The 24,078-nt window shown below is 47.9% G+C and overlaps 2 protein-coding genes across 6 annotated transcripts; one reads left to right on the forward strand and one right to left on the reverse strand.

The window, feature by feature from the left end:
• Positions 1–113: 113 nt before the first annotated feature.
• Positions 114–22,104, forward strand: SH2D2A (SH2 domain containing 2A). Of its 3 annotated transcripts, XR_005774726.1 has the most exons (9): positions 114–240; positions 3,845–3,930; positions 4,247–4,410; positions 6,308–6,397; positions 6,761–6,926; positions 8,428–8,604; positions 8,801–9,313; positions 10,008–10,238; positions 22,086–22,104. XR_005774726.1 is itself a non-coding variant. In XM_040411230.1 (8 exons), the coding sequence occupies exons 1-8, from the start codon at positions 219–221 to the stop codon at positions 10,170–10,172; spliced, it is 1,383 nt and encodes a 460-aa protein (XP_040267164.1). In that variant the 5' UTR covers positions 114–218; the 3' UTR covers positions 10,173–10,348. The 3 variants fall into 3 exon arrangements, 2 of the variants coding, with proteins under 2 accessions (XP_040267164.1, XP_040267165.1); XM_040411230.1 differs by lacking the exon at positions 22,086–22,104 and having other exon boundaries at positions 10,008–10,348; XM_040411231.1 differs by lacking the exons at positions 3,845–3,930; positions 22,086–22,104 and having other exon boundaries at positions 187–240; positions 10,008–10,348.
• PRCC (proline rich mitotic checkpoint control factor) lies at positions 13,363–19,346 on the reverse strand. 3 transcript variants are annotated; one of them, XM_040411228.1, is made up of 7 exons: positions 18,072–19,345; positions 17,876–17,923; positions 16,687–17,235; positions 16,509–16,601; positions 14,777–14,920; positions 14,307–14,372; positions 13,363–14,058 (listed from the first exon to the last, which is right to left on the reverse strand). In XM_040411228.1, the coding sequence occupies exons 1-7, from the start codon at positions 19,221–19,223 to the stop codon at positions 13,972–13,974; spliced, it is 2,139 nt and encodes a 712-aa protein (XP_040267162.1). In that variant the 5' UTR covers positions 19,224–19,345; the 3' UTR covers positions 13,363–13,971. The 3 variants fall into 3 exon arrangements, with proteins under 3 accessions (XP_040267162.1, XP_040267161.1, XP_040267163.1); XM_040411227.1 differs by having other exon boundaries at positions 16,509–16,604; XM_040411229.1 differs by lacking the exons at positions 13,363–14,058; positions 14,307–14,372; positions 14,777–14,920 and adding an exon at positions 15,883–16,459 and having other exon boundaries at positions 16,493–16,604; positions 18,072–19,346.
• Positions 22,105–24,078: the final 1,974 nt, after the last annotated feature.

Here is a 24,078-nt window from a genome sequence, read left to right on the forward strand (position 1 = left end):
AAAACCCAGACCCAATCATTCTTCAAAATTGCAAAGCTCAGCTGCGTTGGGCCCTGTTTCCATGACGTAAGTGACAAGGGATGTTCTTCTCGCCTTCTCAGCTCTGTCAGCTTCTTGACGTCGCCTTGTGTTGTGGCTTAGACTTTATTTCCTGCCACTGAGAATATACAAGCAATGAGCCAGGAACTCACTCTCAGATTTTCTACAGAGCGGCAGGGATGGCCTATGACTACCAGAACGGTAAGCGCCTGGTTGGTTGTGGATTTCATATTGGCTCATTTTAGGGTCTTGGGTTGAGAAGTTGAAAGGAGACATCAAGGAACCACCACCCAAAAAAATTACCAAATCCTGAAATTTGATGCTGGAGATGTCCAACCGGCTATGATCTATTGGAAATTTATGGTTGACTTAGGACTGACAGAACGTGGGGCCTAGTAGTGACTGTTATATCTGCCCTGTATTAATTGTATACGCTCTTGACTGGTATGAAGTTGCTGCAGATCTTCACCAAGACGTTCTTCAGAAGCTGTGGTAGATGTTCATATGTGAACTTTAGGACACGTTGGTTCAGAACCACTTTGTAAAAAAGAGGGCAAGACTTCTGTCAATCCATGACATTAATCCCCCCCCCATTCCCTTTTAAAATCTTTGAAATTCCTTTTTAACCTGCTGCAGAACATCTTTTAAAAGAGGGATGGGTGAGTAATTCAAGGATTTAACAGCTCATAGAATATAGGAGTTGTCTTGAAGGAGCTGCCGACACATATTAGACAGGTAGAAGACGGATTATAGAAGGCAGGTGTACGTCTTGTTGTCCATGTAGGACCACATTGACCCATTATAGTCAGAGGTTTTGTAAACTGCAAGGAAAACACAGGCTGAATTGGGCGGACAAATATGCCAATGTGAGGTGGTCTGTCAAGGGGGACACTTGTACTTATGTCCTGTGATATATACATTGTATAATGTGCCCTATGTAAAGACTGTATTGGAGACAAGGCAGAGCTTGATTATATAGAGTGTATAAGGTGGACTCGGAGTTTGATTATATAGAGTCTATAAGGTGGAGGTTAATTATATAGAGTCTATAAGGTAGAAGTTGATTATAAAGAGTTGATACAATGGAGCTTGATTATATAGAGTCTATAAGGTGGAGTTTGATTATATAGAGTCTATACGATGAAGCTTGATTATATAGAGTCTATAAGGTGGAGGTTGATTATATAGAGTCTATACGATGGAGCTTGATTATATAGAGTCTATAAGGTGGAGGTTGATTATATAGAGTCTATAAGGTGGAGGTTGATTATATAGAGTCTATACGATGAAGCTTGATAATATAGAGTCTATAAGGTGGAGGTTAATTATATAGAGTCTATAAGGTGGAGGTTGATTATATAGAGTCTTTACGAGGGAGCTTGATTATATAGAGTCTATACGATGGAGGTTGATTATATAGAGTCTATAAGGTGGAGGTTGATTATATAGAGTCTATACGATGGAGCTTGTTTATAAAGAGTATATACGATGGAGCTTGTTTATAAAGAGTATATACGATGGAGGTTGATTATATAGAGTCTATAAGGTGGAGGTTGATTATATAGAGTCTATACGATGAAGCTTGATCATATAGAGTCTATAAGGTGGAGGTTGATCATATAGAGTCTATAAGGTAGAGGTTAATTAATAGAGTCTATAAGGCAGAAGTTGATTATACAGGTGAAACTCGAAAAATTAGAATATTGGGGAAACGTCCATTTATTTCAGTAATGCAAATTAAAAGGAATTGCATTAATGCAGCCTAAAATTAGAATTTTGTGAAAAGTTTCAATATTCTAGGCTCAAAGTGTCACCCTCTAGACAGCTAATTAATCCATACCCCCTGAGCAAAGGGGACCTCAAAATTGTGACTTTGGGGTTTCATAAGCTGTAAGCCACAATCATCCAAATTATAACAAATAAAGGCTTGGAATCTCTCGCTTTGCCTGTAATGAGTCTCTCATGTGTTAGTTTCACCTTTTAAGTTGCATTACTGAAATAAATGAACTTTGCACAATATTCCAATTTTTCGAGTTTTACCTGTATAGTCTATAAGGCAGAGGTTGATTATACCGAGTCTATACGATGGAGCTTGATTATAGAGAATGTACACAATTTAAATTCAGATGTTCAGTTGCCCCTAATATACAAGTCTCAGGATCTTCAGATATTTGGACCTTCAAAATTAGATGTACAGTCTCTACTATTTCTGTCCAATATCTGAACAATCTTGGGCATCTCCAAAAACAATGTATTAAATCGGCATTCTCTCTCCTACATTTTGAACATTTATCCGAGGCTCTCACACCCATTTTTTTCAATATCCGTGGGGATCGATGCAGCCTGTCAACTACAAAAAACTGTGAAATCTTATGTGAGCCCCTATTGGAGACCTCAGAATAGCTTCTGAGGGCATCTTTCCATTTATCTTCCGTAAAAGATTGAAGTTCATTTTCCCATTTTTTCCTGGCGAGTATTATAATCTGTTTCTTTTTGCCCTCCATCAATATCCTATATCTTTTTGCGGTTATTCCTCCTCTTTCGCCCTCATTAGTAATTTTGTGCAGTATATCAGATTTTTCCATTCTATATTTATCATCCTGCACAACTGTCCGCAACGCATTCCTAAGCTGGAAATATTTATACATATCTTTTTGGGGAATCCCAAACTCTCTAACAATTGTATTCAAATCTTTCCGTTTACCCTGTTCGAACAAAAGTTCATTTTTATACCAAATCCTGAAATGCTTTTACTAGCTATTTTTAAACAAAAATCTCTGTGCAGAACCAGTCTCCTTCCCCCTCTGGCAGCTGATAACATAAACCCTTCTTACTTCCCCTGCAGAAGATGTCTTCTCAGCTTTGCTACCATGTGGCAGATGCTTTGTTCTCCTGATCCCAAGGGGGTGGACCACCACCGATAACCCCAAAGATAGATCATCTAGGAGCGAAACAGATCTCTAAATCATTCTAAAGCTCCAGCAACGAATCTCCATCCAAAAATAAAACATTTTGGCACACAAGAAAATCTGCAACCTAAATTCCACATCCTGTTCATTTCTATATAGAGAACATGTCGGAAATGCTGTGATGACATGCTCTCAGATATATGAACCTCTGATAACGATCTCATGAGCAGAGGCTCAAGGAACCTCAAAAAGGGAGAAATCCGTCTGATTACTCACTTTCCAGTGAAACGGGTGTATGACTGAGGCTTCGTTCACATCTGCGTCCGAGGCTCAGAAAGTACCAGACAACCCCTTTGAAGTACATTTCTTATCCTAAAATACCTGCACATTCACTTCCCTCAAAAATTTTGCAATAAAAAGTGAGCGATCTGCCAAGTAGATGGTGGTACGCAGTCTGACAAGTCTGATACCTATCCTAAAGAACAAGGATGTCCCTTGAACTTGATGAATAAGCGGTGACAAGGCTTCACGTCTGTGTCCATATTACCAGGGCAATGTGTGCAGGTCTAAGGCTTTGTTCACATCTGCTCAAGTGACCTGCGAACAAAAATCCAGCTAGGTCGGGTTATGTAGCATGTCGCAACTCAACTGCATTCAAAATAATTACTTGTGATATTGAAATGTGATGACATAATTTTCACTTCTCACAAACATGCCTCAGCCCTAGTCTTACTTGGTGCTCCTTAATGGAGATGTAGCTTGAAATTTCAAGGCCCCCCCCCCCCCCTCCTATATTCTGTCATTTCTAACGCATTTTGTGCCATTTGACTACCTTCATATTGTCCATTTTTGTACTTTAAATACCTGATTTTTTTTATAAATATTCTTTCCCATAGATTACCCACCCATCCTCTTCAGTACTTTCAAACCAATTCCTCCAAACAAGGATGTACCCGGCAGCCACACAGCATGCCACGGAGAGGTCAGTCAGCCAACACAGACGGACAAGTCCAAAAACCCTATATAGAAATGTCCCTTTCATGTCTTCCATTTTCTATTCACCGTCAGAATTCGCTTCCTCATGTTTGCTAACCATGCTAGTATTTGTGGAGTCATGGAGCCAAATTTCAATTAGGTTCTGAAGGCTCTTTTTCTGGAGATGCAGGAGATCATTTGTAAGCTCCAGGGATCCTTCATCTTGTGACCACTTTATGGATCTCCACCAAAGCACATGGGCAGGGCTGTGACTGGTGGGGACGTCGGTCACATTCTAAACTGCCATGTTTTATGTTTCCTAGAATATGGACTCTTCCGTCACCATCTCTGTGCCTAAGGAGACCTCAGGAAACACTGGAGCCACCCTAAAAGACCAAACTTATCAATGGTTTGAAAGGACTCAGAGGAAGAAGATGCTGAAGAACGGTCGGTTTGCAGATTGGTTCCATGGATTTATTACACGGAAGTGAGTTTCAGTGCTCGCGCTGCTATGAAGCCGTTACATTACATAACTTTTTCCGCATGGGAGCTGAAGGAGCTATCTAGGATGAGGAAAACAAATAGGTCTTCTTTTTTCCAGAAACAGCGCCACTCTTTTCCAATGGTATTGCAGCTAAATCACTGTACGGTCATGTACTCGAGATGCTGACTCTAAGCGATGCTCTGTCTTCAGACTTTGCTGTGCGGAGTTTACCAGGCTTTGTAGCCCAGAATAGTGATGACACAGTAGTAGTGTAGTCAGGAACAAAGCCAAGAGTTGTCACTAGAAAAGTGGTGAGGAATGCAACAGGGCCAAGGATGAGGTGGAATCATGGTCAGGAATATACCCAAGGGTCATCACTAGGAAAGAAGTCGGGAATACAACAAGGCAGAGGAAGAGATGGGAGCGTAGTCAGGAATGGGGACAGGACCAGGATTAGAACAAGAGGTACCAGTGGGATAATCCAAGGGACAAGGCAGGATTGTGGTCAGAAACACAGCTAAGGGTTGTCACGAATAAGACAGAGCAGAGGATAGCTGGAAGTGTAGGGATCATGGTCAGAAGTAGGAGAACAACAGGTACCAGGCAGATAATCCAAGGGTAAAGGCAGGAGTGTGGTGAGGAAGTCCTAGGTCAGGATCAGGGTCAATTCAGGAGTAAAACACAATAGCAGAACCAAGGGTTTTGACTAGGAAAGTGGTCAGGAATATAACAGGGCAAAGGATGAGAAGGGAGGGCAGGAATGGGGGTCAGAATCAGGAGGAGAACAACAGGTATCAGGCAGAGAATCCAAGGATAAAGGCAGGAGTGTGGTGAGGAAGTCCTAGGTCAGGATCAGGATCAATTCAGGAGTCAAACACAATAGCAGAAATATAGAAACATGAACCAGGACCGAAAAAATCTTAAATCAGCAGGCGAAATGCTGCCGCTGAACACTCTGCCAGGACCTGACGTCATCTTGGCAACCCGACCCCACCGTGCGGTGACCAGTGGCCTGCTCGAGATCAGCAGAAGACAGGAGGCTTCTGGTTTCCCGAGGACTGGACATGGCTGTCAGCTGGATCCAGGAAGGACTCGCTGCAGGAACCCGGAGTGGTAAGTAACAATCTCTTACAAATGAATGTCGTTAGGCTGCGGTTCCAGACACAGCCAATGGACAGGAGTGGCGCTGTTTCAAAATTTCTGTGAATAAAGGGATAGAGCTGAGCAGGGTTAATTTTTATCGTCCAAATCAAAACGTAAGTCATTTGCGTAATTCTGGTAGCGACTAAGAGGACACCGCCATTTTTTTTACTCAGAATAGATGCGGTGCGTACTTGTAAACTTCAACAGGATGTCATTGTGGTTTTCAGGGGTTTCTAAAAACAGAGCTGGGGTTGAATTTAGCATTTTCAGGTAATCGACGCCACTTGAAGGTTGTGGCAAAATTCTGTCGAATCACGTAAATCTATAGTTATTTTTTAAAAAAATCTATAGACTGTAATTGAAAGGGGGTAGAAAAACATGGCTATTTTCTCCTAAAAACAGCACCACCCTGTACACAGGTTGTGCGTGGTATTACAGCTGACCCGTGCTTGAAGTAATGGACCTGAGCTGCAATTCAAGACCAAAAGACAGGTCTGGCGCCATTTCTTGAAGAAAGCAGCCATGTTTTTATAATTCTGGACAACCTCTTAACGAGGCCAGCTATCACCATCACGATTTGACCCCCTATAGCCACAGTCAGCATCTCCGTCAGAGCCAACCAAAAGCTAACAAGACTTTTAAAAGGCAGATTGACCCCCCTATAGCAACATGTATACCCTCCGCCAATAAAAATACTGGACTGGATTTACTGATGACATCATCAGATTATCACTGTTATTCCTCCTGTCACACACAGCCGAGCAGAAGAGATATTACAAGATAAGCAGTTGGGATGTTTTCTTATCCGTTTCTGTGAAAGCCGAGTGGGATTTGTCCTGTCTTACAGGTAAGGTGTCGCAACGTACCATGATATCATGGTGGTCTGTCTGAATGAAGCTTATTGTGGGGGGAAAATCAATAAAAATGTCTTCTCCAATGCGGGCCCAGATGAACCATAGAGGTGGGGAACATCCATTTTGGACCACCTCATGGGAACTATTTTGTACTGTATGGCTTTCCGTACCACGAGAGACAAAAATGGTGGCCAATAGGAAAATGCCTTGAATGTGGTGTGGGTTTTATTGTGACATTGGATGGTTTCCCATGAGAAATTACCCTATGCGTTTCGACGCGCCCCAAATGATGGAAGCATGATTGACATATTAAGCCACATTGAATCCAATGGTGTTGATGGTTGTCTCGTCACCAGGGGCACGGAGCGCTGCCGTCACTTCATCATCAATCAGCTGGAAGACGAGCGGTACGTGATAGAAGGAGAGAAGAGCGTCCACCCCAGTCTACAAGATCTAGTCAGTCACTACTGTAGGTTTCCTGTGGAGCCTTACAAAGAGATGCTGACGACGGCCTGTCCCACGGTATATACTGGACTCTTATTATTCCATTACACAGACAGCCCATCGATTTTAATGAAAACTGTGCAATGCCTCACTTCCCCTGCGGAGGCAGTGCAGGGAAACTGAACACTTCTTATTTGGTTCCCCCAGATTACAGAGGTTCACTTGGGGTCCCAACTGTAGAAAAATAGACATAATATTTATATAATGGCAGGATATTCTGCAGCACCTTCAGAGGGGACAGGTAAACCAGACATTAGACACACAAACTTATAATGTGTGGATGTTGGGAATTAACCTGACTGTCTGCGGTAGTGCATTCCAGAGAACTGGCTCAGCATGAGTGGGAGGTTTGGATTATGGTCTTCTATAATTGGGAGAATGGATAGTATGGTGGGGTGGAGGATACAAATAAGGGAGGAGATGTAGGGGGTGCAGCACTGTGGAGAGCTTTGTCGGTGAGAGAAATACCGTAAATATAAATTGTATTTTATAGTGGATGGGCAAAATGTGTGTGACCGAAACTCGGTGGAGGCATTGGCATGGTGACGAACAGGGTGGAGGCTTCGGTGCAGTGACTGGAGAGGAGACGGACAATTAGTGATGAGTTATAGTTCGGGATGCTACATTCCGAGCCGCTTCGTACAGCATTAAAACAAAGTTTTTAGCGGAGATCCGTCTCTATACAGCGTTAAAATGTACGGTCTCCGTTGAATAACTTAGGGACTTGATTTTTAATATGGAGAACTGCTTCAAGACGTGGAACCGAACTCGGCTTCGGTTACGACTGGTACCTCGGAACCAAAGCCGACTTGGGTTCCAAGTTTTAAATTGGTTTTCCACTTTTAAAAAAATCAACTACCAAAGTTATTCAACGAAGTCACGAGCGACTTTGTGAAGAACGAACATCGCCTCATCAGAGGCCGTTCATTTTAATGCTTTACAGAGACGGATCTCCGAACAGCATTAAAACTAAAGTTTTTAGCGAAATGACTTCAGATGTAGTATCCAAAGCTCGCTTTGCTCATCCCTAGTTATAGTAATGAATACGAGAATGAAGCAAAAATAAGTTTTTGACCTTCTCCACAGTAAGGGTACAACTACATTCACACGACCGTGGTCTTCAAACTGGATGGTGTGCTGTCCGTTGAAGCGAATGGATCAGACTCCGTTCTGCAAAATTTGCCGAACGGAAGCGGACCCATAAGTAGTGTCGTGTGAATGTATCCTAAGGAAGGGCAAATTTGGATATGTTTTTGAGATGCTGCAGCCTGAAAGGAACATACTGATAAGACAGCAAAATACCCTTTGATCATCTTATCCCTGGTGGATACTCCATAGTGGACATCCCATAGCGTGTACTGAAGACAATCACAGACAATGACACCCAAAACTAGGGTCTCCGTATCGATTTCCCAAAAATGTTTCTAAGCTGTTCTGATCACTTCCAGTTGTGAAGCATGCTCACCATTCATGGTCCAAAAACACATGCATACATATAATCATGTTTTATGGTCTACAGAACCCTTTTAAACAGAAGGTCTCCAGCCTGATGCAAGATAGCACGCAAGATATGGCCGCCGGTGCTCTGATGTATGCCAAGATCAGTAAACAGAACCAGGCACCACCAGACATCACGATTCAATTATCCACCTCCCCCAAAGAAACGAACAAACTATTCTGTGACGTGAAAATACCGGTAATATTACTTTATTTTTTGACCCTTAATGGTTGTCCTGGATTTAAAAGATGGCTTCTTTTATCCAAAAACAGCACCTCTATTGTCCACAGGTTGTGTGGTAGTGCGGCAGAACCTTATAGTAGCATTGTTTTTTTTGGGGGGGGGGGGGACATGTTCTTCTAATCCTATACAACAAACTTTTTTTTTTGTACAGGTAGAATATGCTTCACCCCAATCTGTAAAGAAGGACCCAGCATTTCCCAAGAAAGAACCCATACCCAGTCCACAAGACCATGACCCACTTTTAACCTATGCACCAGTTAGGAAGCCTTCAGGAGATGATGAGAGGGACGTAGATGTTGAGTCTCCATCGTTAACGCCTACATACAACCCTCCGGCAGAGATCCATACATACGCAGAGCCAGACTTATGGGACCGACCAAGGGTGGAGAGCCGCCATCATGCTACTGAGGAGTCCATCGCCTTTTATGCCGTAGGCCGTGGATCTTGTAAGGACATTTCGGAGAACGTCTACAGCGAGGTGGATGTGAACTCCATGTCATGTAGCTCCAGAGCTGCTTGGAATCGTCTTGGTGGACTTTCCACTCTTCCTAAACCTGCACCCAAAGCTGTGAAACACAAGACCACAGCTTTCCATTCATCCTTCCGCTCTTACAATCCACAGGAAGAAACCAGGAGCCAGAGGAGACATTGCTCGAGGTCTCACGTAAGTGTTTAGTAGAGGCTCTTGGCTGCCGACTAACAGGGCAGGTATCATTCCCTAGTCACGAAGTGGCCCGTCTCATCGAGCCCTACTAAAGGCACTTTTGAATAAATCATCGAAAGAATTTTCCTGGTTCATGATATTGATTAGGATAGGCCATCAACATCAGATTGCTGGTGGTCCACCTAAAGACACCCCCGCCAGTCAGCCTCCTTATTGGTCTACCTGCACGCCCCTACTTGATTGCAGTGGTGACGGGTATTGCAGCTTCCTTTCATTCAAAATGACGATTTTGTAGCTACAGAATCTATACAGAATGTGTCTCCATGGTAACAGACAACAAACATCCTCAGTGTAGTCTGAGCCTTCAGTCATGTTCCTTTCTATCTGCTAACTTATCAAATGGAAGAAAATGAAAGACTTGCCTTATTTTTTATGTTTTTTGGACAGTTGTGAAATATGGTTTTGAAAGTCAATGTGGCTTTTATTACATCCATTAGAAACGGGCGGGACTGTGACAACATCTCATTCACTTCTGTGAACCAAAGAGGTTGTCCCCATTCACAGACAAAACAGGATATGTCTGAGGCATGGTGGAGGTGATGGATATTTGACGATATGACACAAGCTAAAGATTACCAATGAAGTAAAGGGCGTGACAAAAATAACTTACTGCTTTTTTTAATTTTTTTTACAGACAAAGCCGCATGCTACCCTACAGCTAGATGACCCAATGTATGGGGGGGGCCATTTGCAACATACAGGTCCATTAGCTCCAGACGAGGAGAACATCTACGAGAAGATTCCGGAAAATTGTGTCGCCCCATTGAAGAACAATCGCCCAGGGAAAAAAGGCAGATGACGCGGGACAATCTCCGGTGTTTTTTTTTTTAGAAAAATCCCTGCTGAGATCACTATGATGCCATTAGTCTGAGTGATGAGACACGCATTCGGGAGAGGATTTTTGGCTGTAACATGGACGTTAAAATTCGTCCACATTACAGCTGTCAAATGTGGCCGTACTCTGCAGGGTCGGGGGAAAAAAATCAAATTTTGTACATATAAGCCACTAAAAGGCTGCCGTTGACTGATCCGCGAATCACGTGCGCACTTTTTTTTTTTTTTTTTAAGACATTCTGCATGGACGCAAGGTGCTTGTGTTCCCGTCAGGCAGAACGTACATCACCCGAAACCTAAAGTAATAACCCCCCAGCCATCACTTCTTGCCTGTCCTCCCATGTACCATACTTGCTTTTGTTAAAAATATTTCTGCGGTTGGACAGTTTCTGCTGAAACACCCCTGGTGACTAAAGGGTTAAATATGGTCATCTAAAAAGGCGGGGGGGGGGGGGGGGAATGGTAAATGACATATCATATATTTGTACTGCTGTCCAAGAAAAAGCTCAGTCTCACTGCCTAAAAGTTTCATGTCTTTTCCAGTGTAATGAGCTGCCTCCACCACTAGGGGTAGGCTCTGAATGCTTACAGAATATAAAAAAATATTTTAAAAAAAAGCCAGTAAAAAATGTTAATGTGATTATAGAAATTGCTGGGAGCCAATTCTGATATCAGCCTGTATAATGCCCTGCAAGGCAATGCTGCCATCCTGTGGTTCATCTTAGGTACTGCATCTCTGTTGTTTACATTGGAATCACATTATGATGACCACCACCAGCTAATATCCAGAATAACTGCCATGGACAGCAGCTAGGCAGGGTCGGAGTGACTCCATAAGGTCCTGGTAGGTGGAGCCCTGCTGACTGCTGGAAGGGGAATAGGGGAGGATCTATAGACCGGACACAATGATCGAGGTGGTCCCACAGATGCTCAATTGGGTTAAAGTCCGGGGAATTAGGGGCCAGGGTTGTACTTGGTCATGCTCTTCAACCAATGTTGTCGGAGGAAGATGCCATCTGTCCAATCAGCATGTATGGTTGTACGTGATCTGCAAGGCTGAATTCATGTCCAAGTCGGGTAAGTGCCTTCCACATGGATGACAATGTCACACAAACCGTCCCCAGACCATAACACTTCCCCCACCAGCTTGTGTTCTTCCAGCAATGGCCGCAGGGGGCTTGTTCTCTGACGTTTCTCCCCTGACACGCCAATATCCATCCGTTCCATGAAGCAGAAAACGTAGGAACATGGGCAGGGGTCCGATACTGCCGGGAAAACTGCCGCCTTTTCTGCCCACACAGCTTTGTTAGCAGAGACCGTCCGTCTGCTTCAGACCCAGTAGTGTTCTCTGAACTGCTGTATTAGTGGTGGCCCCCTGGTACATTTTGGGGGTGAGCTTTTCCACTGTATCATGTTGGTCCGCCTCGTAACCAATCTTCGCTTCTCACATCAATAGCGCGTGGGGCTCCGCAGTTTCCACATTGCAGCCAGTTGTCCACTTACCATACACTTTCACCACAGCAGCTTGAGGACTGTTCACACTGCGCAGACTCAGAAATACCTACACCAATAATCATCTGATAAACCACCCCTTTACCCATGACAGCAATGAGGGATGTGTGTGTAGACAGCTTATCACACACCTTATATACCCACCGAGGCAGCTCAGCACACCTTATATACCCACCGAGGCAGCTCAGCACACCTTATATACCCACCGAGCCTGCTCAGCACACCTTATATACCCACCGAGCCTGCTCAGCACACCTTACATACCCACCGAGCCTGCTCAGCACACCTTATATACCCACCGAGGCAGCTCAGCACACCTTATATACCCACCGAGGCAGCTCAGCACACCTTATATACCCACCGAGCCTGCTCAGCACACCTTATATACCCACCGAGCCTGCTCAGCACACCTTACATACCCACCGAGCCTGCTCAGCACACCTTATATACCCACCGAGCCTGCTCAGCACACCTTATATACCCACCGTGCCTGCTCAGCTCACCTTATATACCCACCGAGCCTGCTCAGCACACCTTATATACCCACCGTGCCTGCTCCGCACACCTTATATACCCACCGTGCCTGCTCCGCACACCTTATATACCCACCGTGCCTGCTCCGCACACCTTATATACCCACCGTGCCTGCTCCGCACACCTTATATACCCACCGTGCCTGCTCAGCACACTTAAATTCCTTCATGAGCTACGCCCTGCCGACGTCCAAAGTAGGAAGTGGTCATATTAATGTGACTCAACATACTAAACGTGACCAACCTATTCATGAAAGCAGAGTCCTTTTTAAATAGCAGCACCTTTAAATTAACACTTTATTAGTAGAGTAATTATCCTAACTAGATGTTGAGACCACAAAATGTTCCAGGCATTGAACCCTCTGAATTAGACAAAAGCTATAGGGAGAGGGGAGGCGGTAGGTGTTGTAACTCAAAAATAGATAGATATATATATACACAATTTAGATTATTTACAAGAGTTCACATCACAAAATAGCTTTGTATTCAGTGAGCTGGTTAAATGCCCGCCCCCGAGGAGCTGTCGTTGGCCTCACCGGGGCAAACAGCAGCATCAGTCCATCTCGGGGTCCTATGTAGAAGCACATTGAAAAGGAATGAGGAGACACTGTAATAGAGCCCCTTCCATTGATAAATTAGTCAACATGGACAGCGCAGGTCAAAAAAAATAATGATATATAATATATATACAAAAAAAATAAAAAGAATTTATTAATCATTTCACATCACACCCCAGGGGCAAAGGAGAGGGCACAGCAAACCTCTGCCAAGTTTGGGATCTAAGCGAATAAAAATGGGTGGTGCATAGCTTGCAGTACCTGCCGTGGCCTACAGATGGAGCTGTTTGAGAGGAACATGAGGATTTTCCAGCCCTCGAGGAACAGGCCGCCATATAACCTGTACGATATGAAGGAGACCCTCAGCGAGGGCTGGTGGGAGGATTACAAGTCTATACTGAAAATACCTTTCCTCCTGAGGGACTCTCACAAACCAAATGTACATCCCTTAACGTTATCGCTACCCCCGACATCTTAGCTACAGGGCATTTGTGCTTGTAAAAATGTAATGGGTCAGGCACTGACTCACAGGGGAGCCATCTATCTAACCGGCTGGATCTCCATAAGATGTCCATTGTGACCGATCACTGCCGATACCGCCCAATATTTACCCTGTGCTCCAGTGGTGGTTGAGTTAGATGTGCCCAAAAGGGTCACCCCCACTAGAAGTAGAAGACATTATCCACTTTTATAAACCTCCTTTTTATATATTTGTCTAATTAAAAAATAAAAAAAAGGGGGGGGGGGGGGAAGGAGGATCCTCGTGTCAGAACCCATCCCCCAAACTCTACAGCAGTCAAGCGGATTGATAAAGACCCCGTCGATCGGCCAGTGTGTAAACCAGATGACACTATCCCCCACAGGTACAGGATTTGGGGGCAAAACGAAGACCAACTGTCACAAAAAGAAATGAAGCGTGTATGGAAGAGTCCTTTGAACGGCCCGGGGCGGCGTCCTGCCAGTCATACGTTACACGGGCAAACCCTTTCAGCGCCAAGCCAAAACTGTAGTGTGGCACTTCGGGAGTTGACATTAGTCGCGGTGGGAGCTCTTCTGTAGATGGTGAGGAGCGCTCTAGCTGTGCCTCTTCCAACAACCGATGTCTGGATTCTCATCTCTGTCAAGAGATTTAACCAAACCTTGCCCAACCGGTGCCTGGGCATCAAAACCCATACTTGGCCTGCGTCTGCCGCCGGCTCATCTTGTTCTCAGACCAGGCGTTCTTCAGTTCCAGCTCCCTCTCCTTTGCCTGCAAGGGAAGAACATGTTAAGGCCCAGTGACAGAAGAGGGAAGACCCCCATTATTTATACCCCTGGGTCCATCGTCAAGCTATGGTCAATAGTGATCAGGGCATCTAAGTGTGTCACGCCCTTGGTGCCAAGGGGGGTCTAATGAAATCCCTTGCTACTAGGATGCCCACAGTGGTCCAGATAGGGCAGCCCATATGCTGTGAGAAGTGTGAAAAAGAAGCGCCACCTGCACCGTCCAAAACGTACCTGGTGGATCAGGTAGGTGATCTGATGCTTCCGCCTCTGCTGTCCTGTCGGCTGTTCGCCTTTTTTCTAATGGGTGAAACAAAGGGGAAAAAAAATCTTCATGACAATCGGAACCAACTGTTTAGCCCGAGCTATGCACATGGTTTGAGAAAAGCTGCCCATACCTCTGGATTGGTAGCAGCTAGAGATATGGGGCCTGGTCTTGTTTGAAAGCTGACATTCCAAGTTTTTAAACAAGACCAGAATCCCATTTGTCGGGGTATATAGCTATTAGAAATCAAGTTACTTTCAGCTGCATTCACTGCCAAATCGATTTCTAACAGCGATATCTGGAAGCCGGGAGCATAGCTCTAGCTGCTACCAATCCAGAGATATGGGCAGCTAGAGCAGCAGCTTTTTCCTTCTGACACTTTCCGCAAACTGGCTCTAAGGAAAAGTGGAGAACACACTTACTGCTCCGCCGGCCTTACCTTGCTGAAGGACTTCATGTTCTTCTCTTCTGTCAGGGCCTTAGTAAGCCATTGCTGGTTACCGCTAAGCTGGTCGTCGCCTTTGATTTCGACAAAATTAATTTCTTCCCTTCCCCGGTTCCTCTTACCCTGTAGCCGTTTGAACTGCAATAATAACAACGATGATGAGGAGGACAGCCAATATGCCCTCACTTTATGATTGGTGGTGGTCTGACCTCTAGGACCTCCAGGATGATGAGAATGAAAGCAGCCAGGGTGCTGTGCCCACTTCACGTCTCCCTGCGATCCGCACAACCAGACACAATCTCTCGGAGCAATTTATGGGATGCGGCGTGGTGGGGGCCCCAGGAGGTGAGAACCCCCACCAATCACAAGTGATCGATTTACAAGAAGATGAAAGTTTTGGAACCGCGCTGCTTGAGACTATGTTCCCCGGTCAACAGTGAATAGCACAGGGCACCGGCCCCTCTCTTCTTCACCCAAAGGATCCGATCTTCCACAGACCTCCTCCTCTACAGGGTTAAGAAGATTGGCAGAATAGTGAAGCACCCTTTTGCAAGTTAGTTTAAAAGGTTTTATTCTACTCACAAGAGTCGGTAGACAAAAAGCATATAACACAATAAAACCGTCACGTTCCTGCCCGACCCGGGTTTCGCTGCCTCGCTTCTTCAGGGGCGACAAAGAAGCGAGGCAGCGAAACCCGGGTCGGGCAGGAACGTGACGGTTTTATTGTGTTATATGCTTTTTGTCTACCGACTCTTGTGAGTAGAATAAAACCGTTTAAACTAACTTGCAAAAGGGTGCTTCACTATTCTGCCAATCTTCTTAACCCTGTAGAGGAGGAGGTCTGTGGAAGATCGGATCCTTTGGGTGAAGAAGAGAGGGGCCGGTGCCCTGTGCTATTCACTGTTGACCGGGGAACATAGTCTCAAGCAGCGCGGTTCCAAAACTTTCATTATCTGCATATCCAGTGTGAATTGCCTACCACACTACTCCGGGACCAGCAGCAGCGCAAGTAACTGTCCGTGTTGGGACACAGGACTGACTTTTCACTTTTGATTTACAAGAAGAGCATACCCCTGAAATGGGGCACAGTACTATGAAGCCAGAGATAGTACGCCTAGCTACACTGCGCACACGCCCCATGCCACTGGAGGGGAGTCGGAAAGCGCTGGAGACATATGAAGCAGAGGACAGTACGTCTCGCTAAACTGCGCACACGCCCCATGCCACTGGAGGGGAGTCGGAAAGCGCTGGAGACATATGAAGCAGAGGACAGTACGTCTCGCTACAATGCGCATGCGCCCCATGCCACTGGAGAGGAGTCGGGAAGTGCTGGAGACATATGAAGCCAGAGCTAGTATGCCTAGCTACACTGTGCATGCGCCCCATGACACTGAAGGAGACTACGATGTGTCGGGCACATATAAAGCTGAGGACAGTATGCCACTCTACACTGCGCATGCGCCCCATGCCTCTGGAGAGGGGTCGGGACGGCTGGACACATATGAAGCTGAGGACAGTACGTCGCACTACAATGCGCCCCACGCCACTGGGGAGGAGTGCCGGGTTCCTAATTTGTCTAGCCAATGCTGAAGTGGTCGGGGCATCATCAGAAAGCTACACCCTAGGCCCCTAACTGCATGCAGAGGTTTCATGACACCAAAGTTAGGGACAGTTTCAGCCTAAAATCTCCGCTCCCCACCCCAAAAAAAAAAAACTGAAATCTTACGGCTTCGTCATCCATGAAGGAGCTGCTGGCATCGCTGTCTCGCTGTGTGGAGGGCGGCTCCTGCTCCTGGTAGTACCCGCTGCCGTAATACTCCTGCTGTGGACAATATGGAGAGTAATAAGCCGAGGCCACCGCACCAGCAAAGAAGAAGAAGAGCCCCGCCATATCAAACACCTACCGGAAAGTAGGCGCCTTCAGGATACTGCTCGTACTGCTGGGCAGTGTAGTCCTCCCCAGGCATGGCTGACCACTGGTTGGACGCTTGAGCGGCTGCCGTCTTGAACTCTAAAGGTGCGTTAGCGGTGTCGTTCTGCAGCTCGGCGGGATCTACGCCGGGCGGCCCATCGTCGTCGGGGGCTGGCAGGGGGTAGCTGAAGCTTTCGGCTGGAGAGGGGGGAACCTCGCTGCTTTCTGACAAGGAGAAGAAATTGCCCTGCTGGAAGTCCTCGTCGCCGTCGTCCTCCTCCTCCTCCTCCTGCGTGATCTGCTTGGTGACCTGCAGGGCGGCGTTCTTGGCTGCTGCCTTGATGGCGGACGGGGAGGGCGTGTGGGAGACCTCGGGACTGGGGGTGAGCTTGGGTTTAGAAACCAGAGGCATTTTGGGAAGCTTTGCCTCGCTGGCAGCATCGGACGCCTTTTTGGTGAAGCTGTAGGGGAGGAGCTGACGCTTGGCCTCGTTTTTTGGTTGAGGGAGCAAAGACGACAAACCGAATCCTTCCTTAGAGCTCTAAACAAAAAAATATAAGAGAAGAGAGGGTGAGAGCCATAATGGACTTGTTACAGGGGCCACGCATGAATGGGCTGACTTGTGTGCGCTGCCACGCCATTCACCCAATCTCTGGCAGTTCCAATCATACGGGGGACGCCCCCTTCTTGTGACGCCCCCACCAAGCTGACTGTTGACGGAATACCCCTTTTAAGTGTAGGATGGGCACTGACCATACGTGGCGCCCACAAGGTTGGTTTCTAAAGTTAGTCGTCAGCTGAACCCAGAATTGTTCTGCGGGGGAGGTAGGCTAATACCATGCGCGTTCTGGGGTGGGGGCAAATGGAGTCCAGAAGCTCCTTGAGGCAGGGGCAAATTCAATCCTGGGCTACTGTGAGAGGTGGGTGGAAGACTCATGGTTGGGGCCACCTTGAGGTGGCGGGAGGTTCATGTTGGGGACACCTTGAGGTGGCGGGAGGTTCATGTTGGGGACACCTTGAGGTGGCGGGAGGTTCATGTTGGGGCCACCTTGAGGTGGCGGGAGGTTCATGTTGGGGCCACCTTGAGGTGGCGGGAGGTTCATGTTGGGACCACCCATCTAATGTTCACATGTGCCGATCCTTTCCTTCTCGGGAGGGGGGGCACTAGTGGCCGCACTAACCTGGATGATCGCTCTCTTCTTGCTTGGTTTATCTTCGTCAGAATCGGACTGCGGAATAGAAAAAAAACAATCAGGTAAAAAATAAATAAAAATCACGAAACATCACTTAGCTTAAGGATATCCCTCTATTAATCCTCCTGGAAATGTATGTACTCCCTGCACGGCTGTAGCGGTCTCACCCGGCTCTTTTACTTACGTCTCCTGCGCTCAGCTCCGGAACGCTGATCTTCACCGGCTCCGATCTCTTCTTCGGCTTTGAGTTGTCATTTTCTGGAGGTGGAAGGCTCATCCCTTGGCCAGAAGCTTTTGGAGGAGGTAACGTCATGGAGGACGACGAGCTCTGCTGAGGAGGAGGAATGTTCAGCCCTGGACTACTGACTGGCGGCGGCAGGGCGAGCCCTCCACTAACCTGCGGAGGGAAGGGGGGACCGCCCATGGGGGGAGGCAAGGAAAGTCCGTTACCGGATGGAGGAGGAGGGAGGGTCATACCAAGACCACCTTGAGGGGGAGGCAAGCTTAAGCCAGAATTGTTCTGCGGGGGAGGTAGGCTCATACCATGCGCGTTCTGGGGTGGGGGCAAACGGAGTCCAGAAGCTCCTTGAGGCAGGGGCAAATTCAATCCTGGGCTACTGTGAGAGGGGGGTGGAAGGTTCATGTTGGGGCCACCTTGAGGTGGCGGGAGGTTCATGTTGGGGCCACCTTGAGGTGGCGGGAGGTTCATGTTGGGGCCACCTTGAGGTGGCGGGAGGTTCATGTTGGGGCCGCCTTGAGGTGGAGGGAGGTTCATGTTGGGCCCACCATGAGGAGGGGGAACGTTCATGTTGGGACCACCTGGAGGAGGTGGAAGGTTCATGTTGGGACCACCTTGAGGTGGAGGTAGGTTCATACCAGGCCCCCCATGGGGAGGTGGAAGGCTCAGGCCTGGTCCTCCGTGAGGTGGGGGCAAGGCCATACCATGCCCACCCTGTGGGGGAGGCAGGTTCATACCAGGTGGAGGAAAGCTGGTGTGGTTGTGCCCCTGGGGGCTGTAGAAGCCTGTGGGCCCCTGGCTGTAGCCCGCATACCCCGGGCTGGAGGGATAGCCGTAGTTGGGGGGCGGGGGGCCATATCCGGGCGGGTAACCGAGGCCGTACACCCCCGGGGGGCCGTAGAACCCCGGGCTGTGCTGCTCCTGCTCTCCCGGGGACTGCCGGGCATACGCCGCAGGATAGCCCGAGGCTTCGGCCTGTGCGGGAGGCCCGTCCTTTCGTGCTGAGGGAAGGCTGGAGAGGAGTCCCCCGGAAGACTCCGGCGCCATCTCCGACTCCGACTCGCTCTCCTCACTGCTGGCGTAGGCCACTAGAGACATGGCTGCGGCCTAGGAGGGCTATCTCCCCGCTAACAACGCCACGTTCCCGGCCGCCAAATTCAGACTAAACTGCTCCAAGGCCGCCGAGCATGATGGCGGCCGCGCTGACTACAACTCCCGGGAGCCATTGCGGCACAAGTGGCGTAGTTACCCCCCCAGAGTACTACAACTCCCGGCAGCCACTGCGGCCCGTCTGACGTCACGTCACAAGAAGCTTTATTTATAATCCCACCGTAATGACAATAATACGCGTCTGCTTCTTCCTTTTCCATGAGCCGTCACTTTTCTTACGGCTCTTTAACGACACTGCTTTCATTTTTTGTTTATGTATTGAGAAACCCTAAAAAAATATATTTTGTCCTGTCCTATCCTTGTACGGCAGGCGTTGTGGATCTGCAAAAAAAACGGATGTCACACAGACGTCACACAGATCCGTGTTTTGTGTACTGCAGAATACAAACGGTCCTGTGCGTCAGCCCGCGGATCCGGGAAAAAAATACGGATGACGTCCGTGTGCATTCCGCATTTTGCGGGACAGAACAGCTTGGCCATAATTGAACAGTCCATGTTCGTTATGAGGACAATACTACGACATGTTCTATTTTTTGCGGAACCACCCTGCGGACATATGGAAACGGAACGCACACGGAGTAACTTCTGTTTTTTTTTGGTTTTTTTTCAGCAGTACACAGCCATATTGCTTCAGCATCTCCCCGTCCAACCATGGGTGATGCTGTCACCTCCATGCTTCACTGTAGGAATGGTATTGGGCAGGTGATCAGCGGCGCCTGGTTTCCCGCCCAGACATGATGCTGCCACCTCCATGCTTCACTGTACGGATGGTATTGGGCAGGTGATCAGCGGCGCCGGGTTTCCCCCCAGAACTGATGGTGCTACCACTATGCTTCACTGTATGGATGGTATTGGGCAGGTGATCAGCGGTGCCTTTTTCCCCCCAGACATGATGCTGCCACCTCCATGCTTCACTGTAGGGATGGTATTGGGCAGGTGATCAGCGGCGCCTGGTGTCCTCCTGACATGATGCTGCCACCTCCATGCTTCACTGTACGGATGGTATTGGGCAGGTGATCAGCGGCGCCTGGTGTCCTCCTGACATGATGCTGCCACCTCCATGCTTCACTGTACGGATGGTATTGGGCAGGTGATCAGCGGCGCCTGGTTTCCCGCCCAGACATGATGCTGCCACCTCCATGCTTCACTGTACGGATGGTATTGGGCAGGTGATCAGCGGTGCCTTTTTCCCCCCAGACATGATGCTGCCACCTCCATGCTTCACTGTACGGATGGTATTGGGCAGGTAATCAGCGGCGCCTGTTTTCCCCCAGACATGATGCTGCCACCTCCATGCTTCACTGTACGGATGGTATTGGGCAGGAAATCAGCGGCGCCTGTTTTCCCCCAGACATGATGCTGCCACCAGCATGCTTCACTGTATGGATGGTATTGGGCAGGTGATCAGCGGCGCCTGTTTTCCCCCAGACATGATGCTGCCACCACCATGCTTCACTGTATGGAAAGTATTGGGCAGGTGATCAGCGGCACCTGGTTTCCCCCCAGACATGATGCTGCCACCACCATGCATCACTGTAGGGATGGTTTCGGGCAGGTGATCAGCGGCGCCAGTTTTCCCCCAGACATGATGCTGCCACCACCATGCTTCACTGCAGGGATGGTATTGGGCAGGTGATCAGCGGCGCCGGGTTTCCCCCAGACATGATGCTGCCACCACCATGCTTCACTGTATGGATGGTATTGGGCAGGTGATCAGCGGCGCCTCGTTTCCTCCTGACATGATGCTGCCACCACCATGCTTCACTGTAGGGATGGTTTCGGGCAGGTGATCAGCGGCGGCAATTTTCCCCCAGACATGATGCTGTCACCTCCATGCTTCACTGCAGGGATGGTATTGGGCAGGTGATCAGCGGCGCCTGGTTTCCTCCAGAAACATCACTTAGAATTGAGGCCATTAAGTTGAATCTTGGTTCCATCAGAGCAGAGGATCTTGTTTCTCCCAGTCTGAGGCTTCTCGTGCCCACGGCCGTATGTTTGGTCTCCATCTGATCTGCGCTTTTTGCGATCGGATGCAGACCCATTCATTTCACCCATTGTGTCCACTCCACAGCTCCGCCCAAAAAGTCCTGTTCTTGTCCGTTTTTTGCGCACAAGGATAGGACATTTCTAGAGGAGTTTGAATAAAAATGGTGACAATGGTGCACAAGGCCGGGATCTGTGTTTTTTTTGCGGATCTGAAATTCGGGGACCACAAAACGGATACAGACCTTGCTGAGGACGGGCTTCTCTCGGGCAGCTCTGCCATAAAGGTTTCTCCCATTTGCACACAGGATCTCTGCAGCTCGGCCAGAGCGACCATTGGGTTTTTGGTCACCTCTCTCACCAAGGTTCCTTACCCGGATTCCATAGTTCGGAGGAGCAGCCAGCTCAATCCTGTCTGTGAGCTGTATAGGCACTTGTCAGCTGTGACACCTCATATAGACATCACGTCCAGTCCACTGAATTTACCTCCGGTGACTCCAATCAAGGTGTAGAACATCTCAGAGCTCAATGTCGAGTGGGCCCCATACACCTTAGATGGTCAGTAGGGTTGGCTTCTCCATAGCCCGCTGGCAGCCGCGTCCTTTCTGCCTCCCATTCATTTCAATGAGAGACAGCGCTGAGGATCACGGAGCGGCGGCTGCGCAGCGAGGGGACACGTCCAATGCGCAATCCTCAGCCCTGCCTCTTACTGAAATGAATGCGAGGCAGAAAGGACGCGGCTGCCAGCGGGCTGTGGCGAAAAATCTATCTATGCCAGCTTCTTTACTGACCGTTTTCTACTTCTAAGGGTCCATTCACACGTCCGCACCCGTTCCGCAATTTTGCGGAACGGGTGCGGACCCATTCATTCTCTATTGGCCCGGACGTGAAGCGGAGAGCACACTATGCATTTCCATAGCGGGTGCCGGCCGGGTGTGTTGCGGATCCGCAATTTGCGGGTCCGCAACACACCACGGACGTGTGAATGGATCCTAAGGCCGTTTTTTGTGTTCCGTATACGGAACCATTTATTTTAATGGTTCCGCAAAAAAAAACGGAAGGTACCCCACATGCATTCCGTTTCTGTATTTCAGTTTTTCGGTTCCGTTGAAAGATAGAACATGTCCTATTATTGCCCTCAAATCACGTTCCGTGGCTCCATTCAAGTCAATAGGTCCGCCAAAAAATGTACTCCGTATGTCTTCCGTATCCGTTCCGTTTTTGCGGAACCATCCATTGAAAATGTTATGCCCAGCCCAATTTTTTCTATGTAATTACTGTATACTGTATATGCCATACGGAAAAACGGAACGCAAACAGAAACACAATGGAAACAAAAAAACGGAACAACGGATCTGTGAAAAACGGACCGCAAAATACTGAAAAAGCCATACGGTCGTTTGAAAACAGGCATAGAAAGGGTCCATTCACACATCCATGTGTGTTTTGCGGATCCGCAAAAAACAGACACTGGCAATGTGCGTTCTTCATTTTGCGGACCGCACATCGCCGGCACTTAATAGAAAATGCCTAATCTTGACAAGAATAGGACGCGTTCTATTATTTTCAGGATTGGAATTGCGGACCCGGAAGTGCGGGTCCGCATTTCCGGATCCGGGCAGCACATCGTGCGGTCCCATAGAAATGAATGGGTCCGCAATTCCGTTCCCGAAAAAAAAAATAGAACGTGTCCTATTCTTGTCAAGATTAGGCATTTTTTATTAAGTGCCGCCCTCAAAATGCGGAACGCACATTGCCGGCGTCCGTGTTTTGCGGATGTACAGGGCTGGAGTCAGACAGCACCACCTGCTACGTAGTGGCCATGTCAGGTTACTGCAGCCAGGTATAGGACCCCCCACTATCTGATACTGATGACCTATAGCTGATTCGTATCTATAGCCGGAGAACCCCTTTAAAGAGAATCCCGCTGTTTACATGGGCCCCAAAAGGTGTCGGCAAAGTCTGTGGTAAAAATCTACATCTATTCACATGTCTGGAGGAGCGCGTCTGAGAACACAAAAAACCCTGTGCCGCTCATTAGTAAGTGAATGGTGGAAATGAGGAGTATTGTCCGTGGCCGGCGAGCTCCATTTACAAGTGACTGGAGATATCTACATACATAGCAGAAGGTCGGGACACACCCTGGGGCAGACACGACCGCCATACCACTGAAATAAACATACCAATATGGACGCCATATAGAGGACTGGGGGACTTTATTAAGAGGCTAAACAGGAATGATTGAAATTTACAACTTGGGTGAACTTTTTAGATCTTACTATATATATATATATAGAAGAGAATGTCTTTAAGACAAAAAGATTCTTCAAGGAAACTGATGTAAACGCGTCCGTAGAAACCACCAGTTGCCATCACGGTCCCTGGTTAGAAAGAGGAGCCTAAGCCTAAGAGAGCCCCGGGTGCCAGAAGCAATGAGCGCCTCCATCAATACAGAGGGAAGCGCTCATTGCTGGAGTGCTGACGCACGGGAGCGCATAGTTCCCTGCCCCACCGCCATAGGCCTTAGGCCTAGTAGGCCTGAGGCCTATGCAGTAGTGAAATCCCGGCGCAGGCGTGCGCGATGACGTAATCACGCGCGCCTGTGCCGGGACGCAGCAGCACAGTGAAGTGTGCGCGCCTTCTTTTCCTCTGCAAGCACAGGTGAGTATTTAGCTTTTTGGTTTTTTTATGTGCCAACTTTGGGGGACAACATGGGGGGCACACAGGAGGACATGTGGGGGTAAAAAATATTATGGGATACTGTGTGGGCGCAAATTATTATGGGAGGGATTACTATGTG

The sequence above is a fragment of the Bufo bufo genome, chromosome 11, assembly GCF_905171765.1.
Source record: "Bufo bufo chromosome 11, aBufBuf1.1, whole genome shotgun sequence".
In the NCBI taxonomy this organism is placed as follows: Eukaryota; Metazoa; Chordata; class Amphibia; order Anura; family Bufonidae; genus Bufo; species Bufo bufo.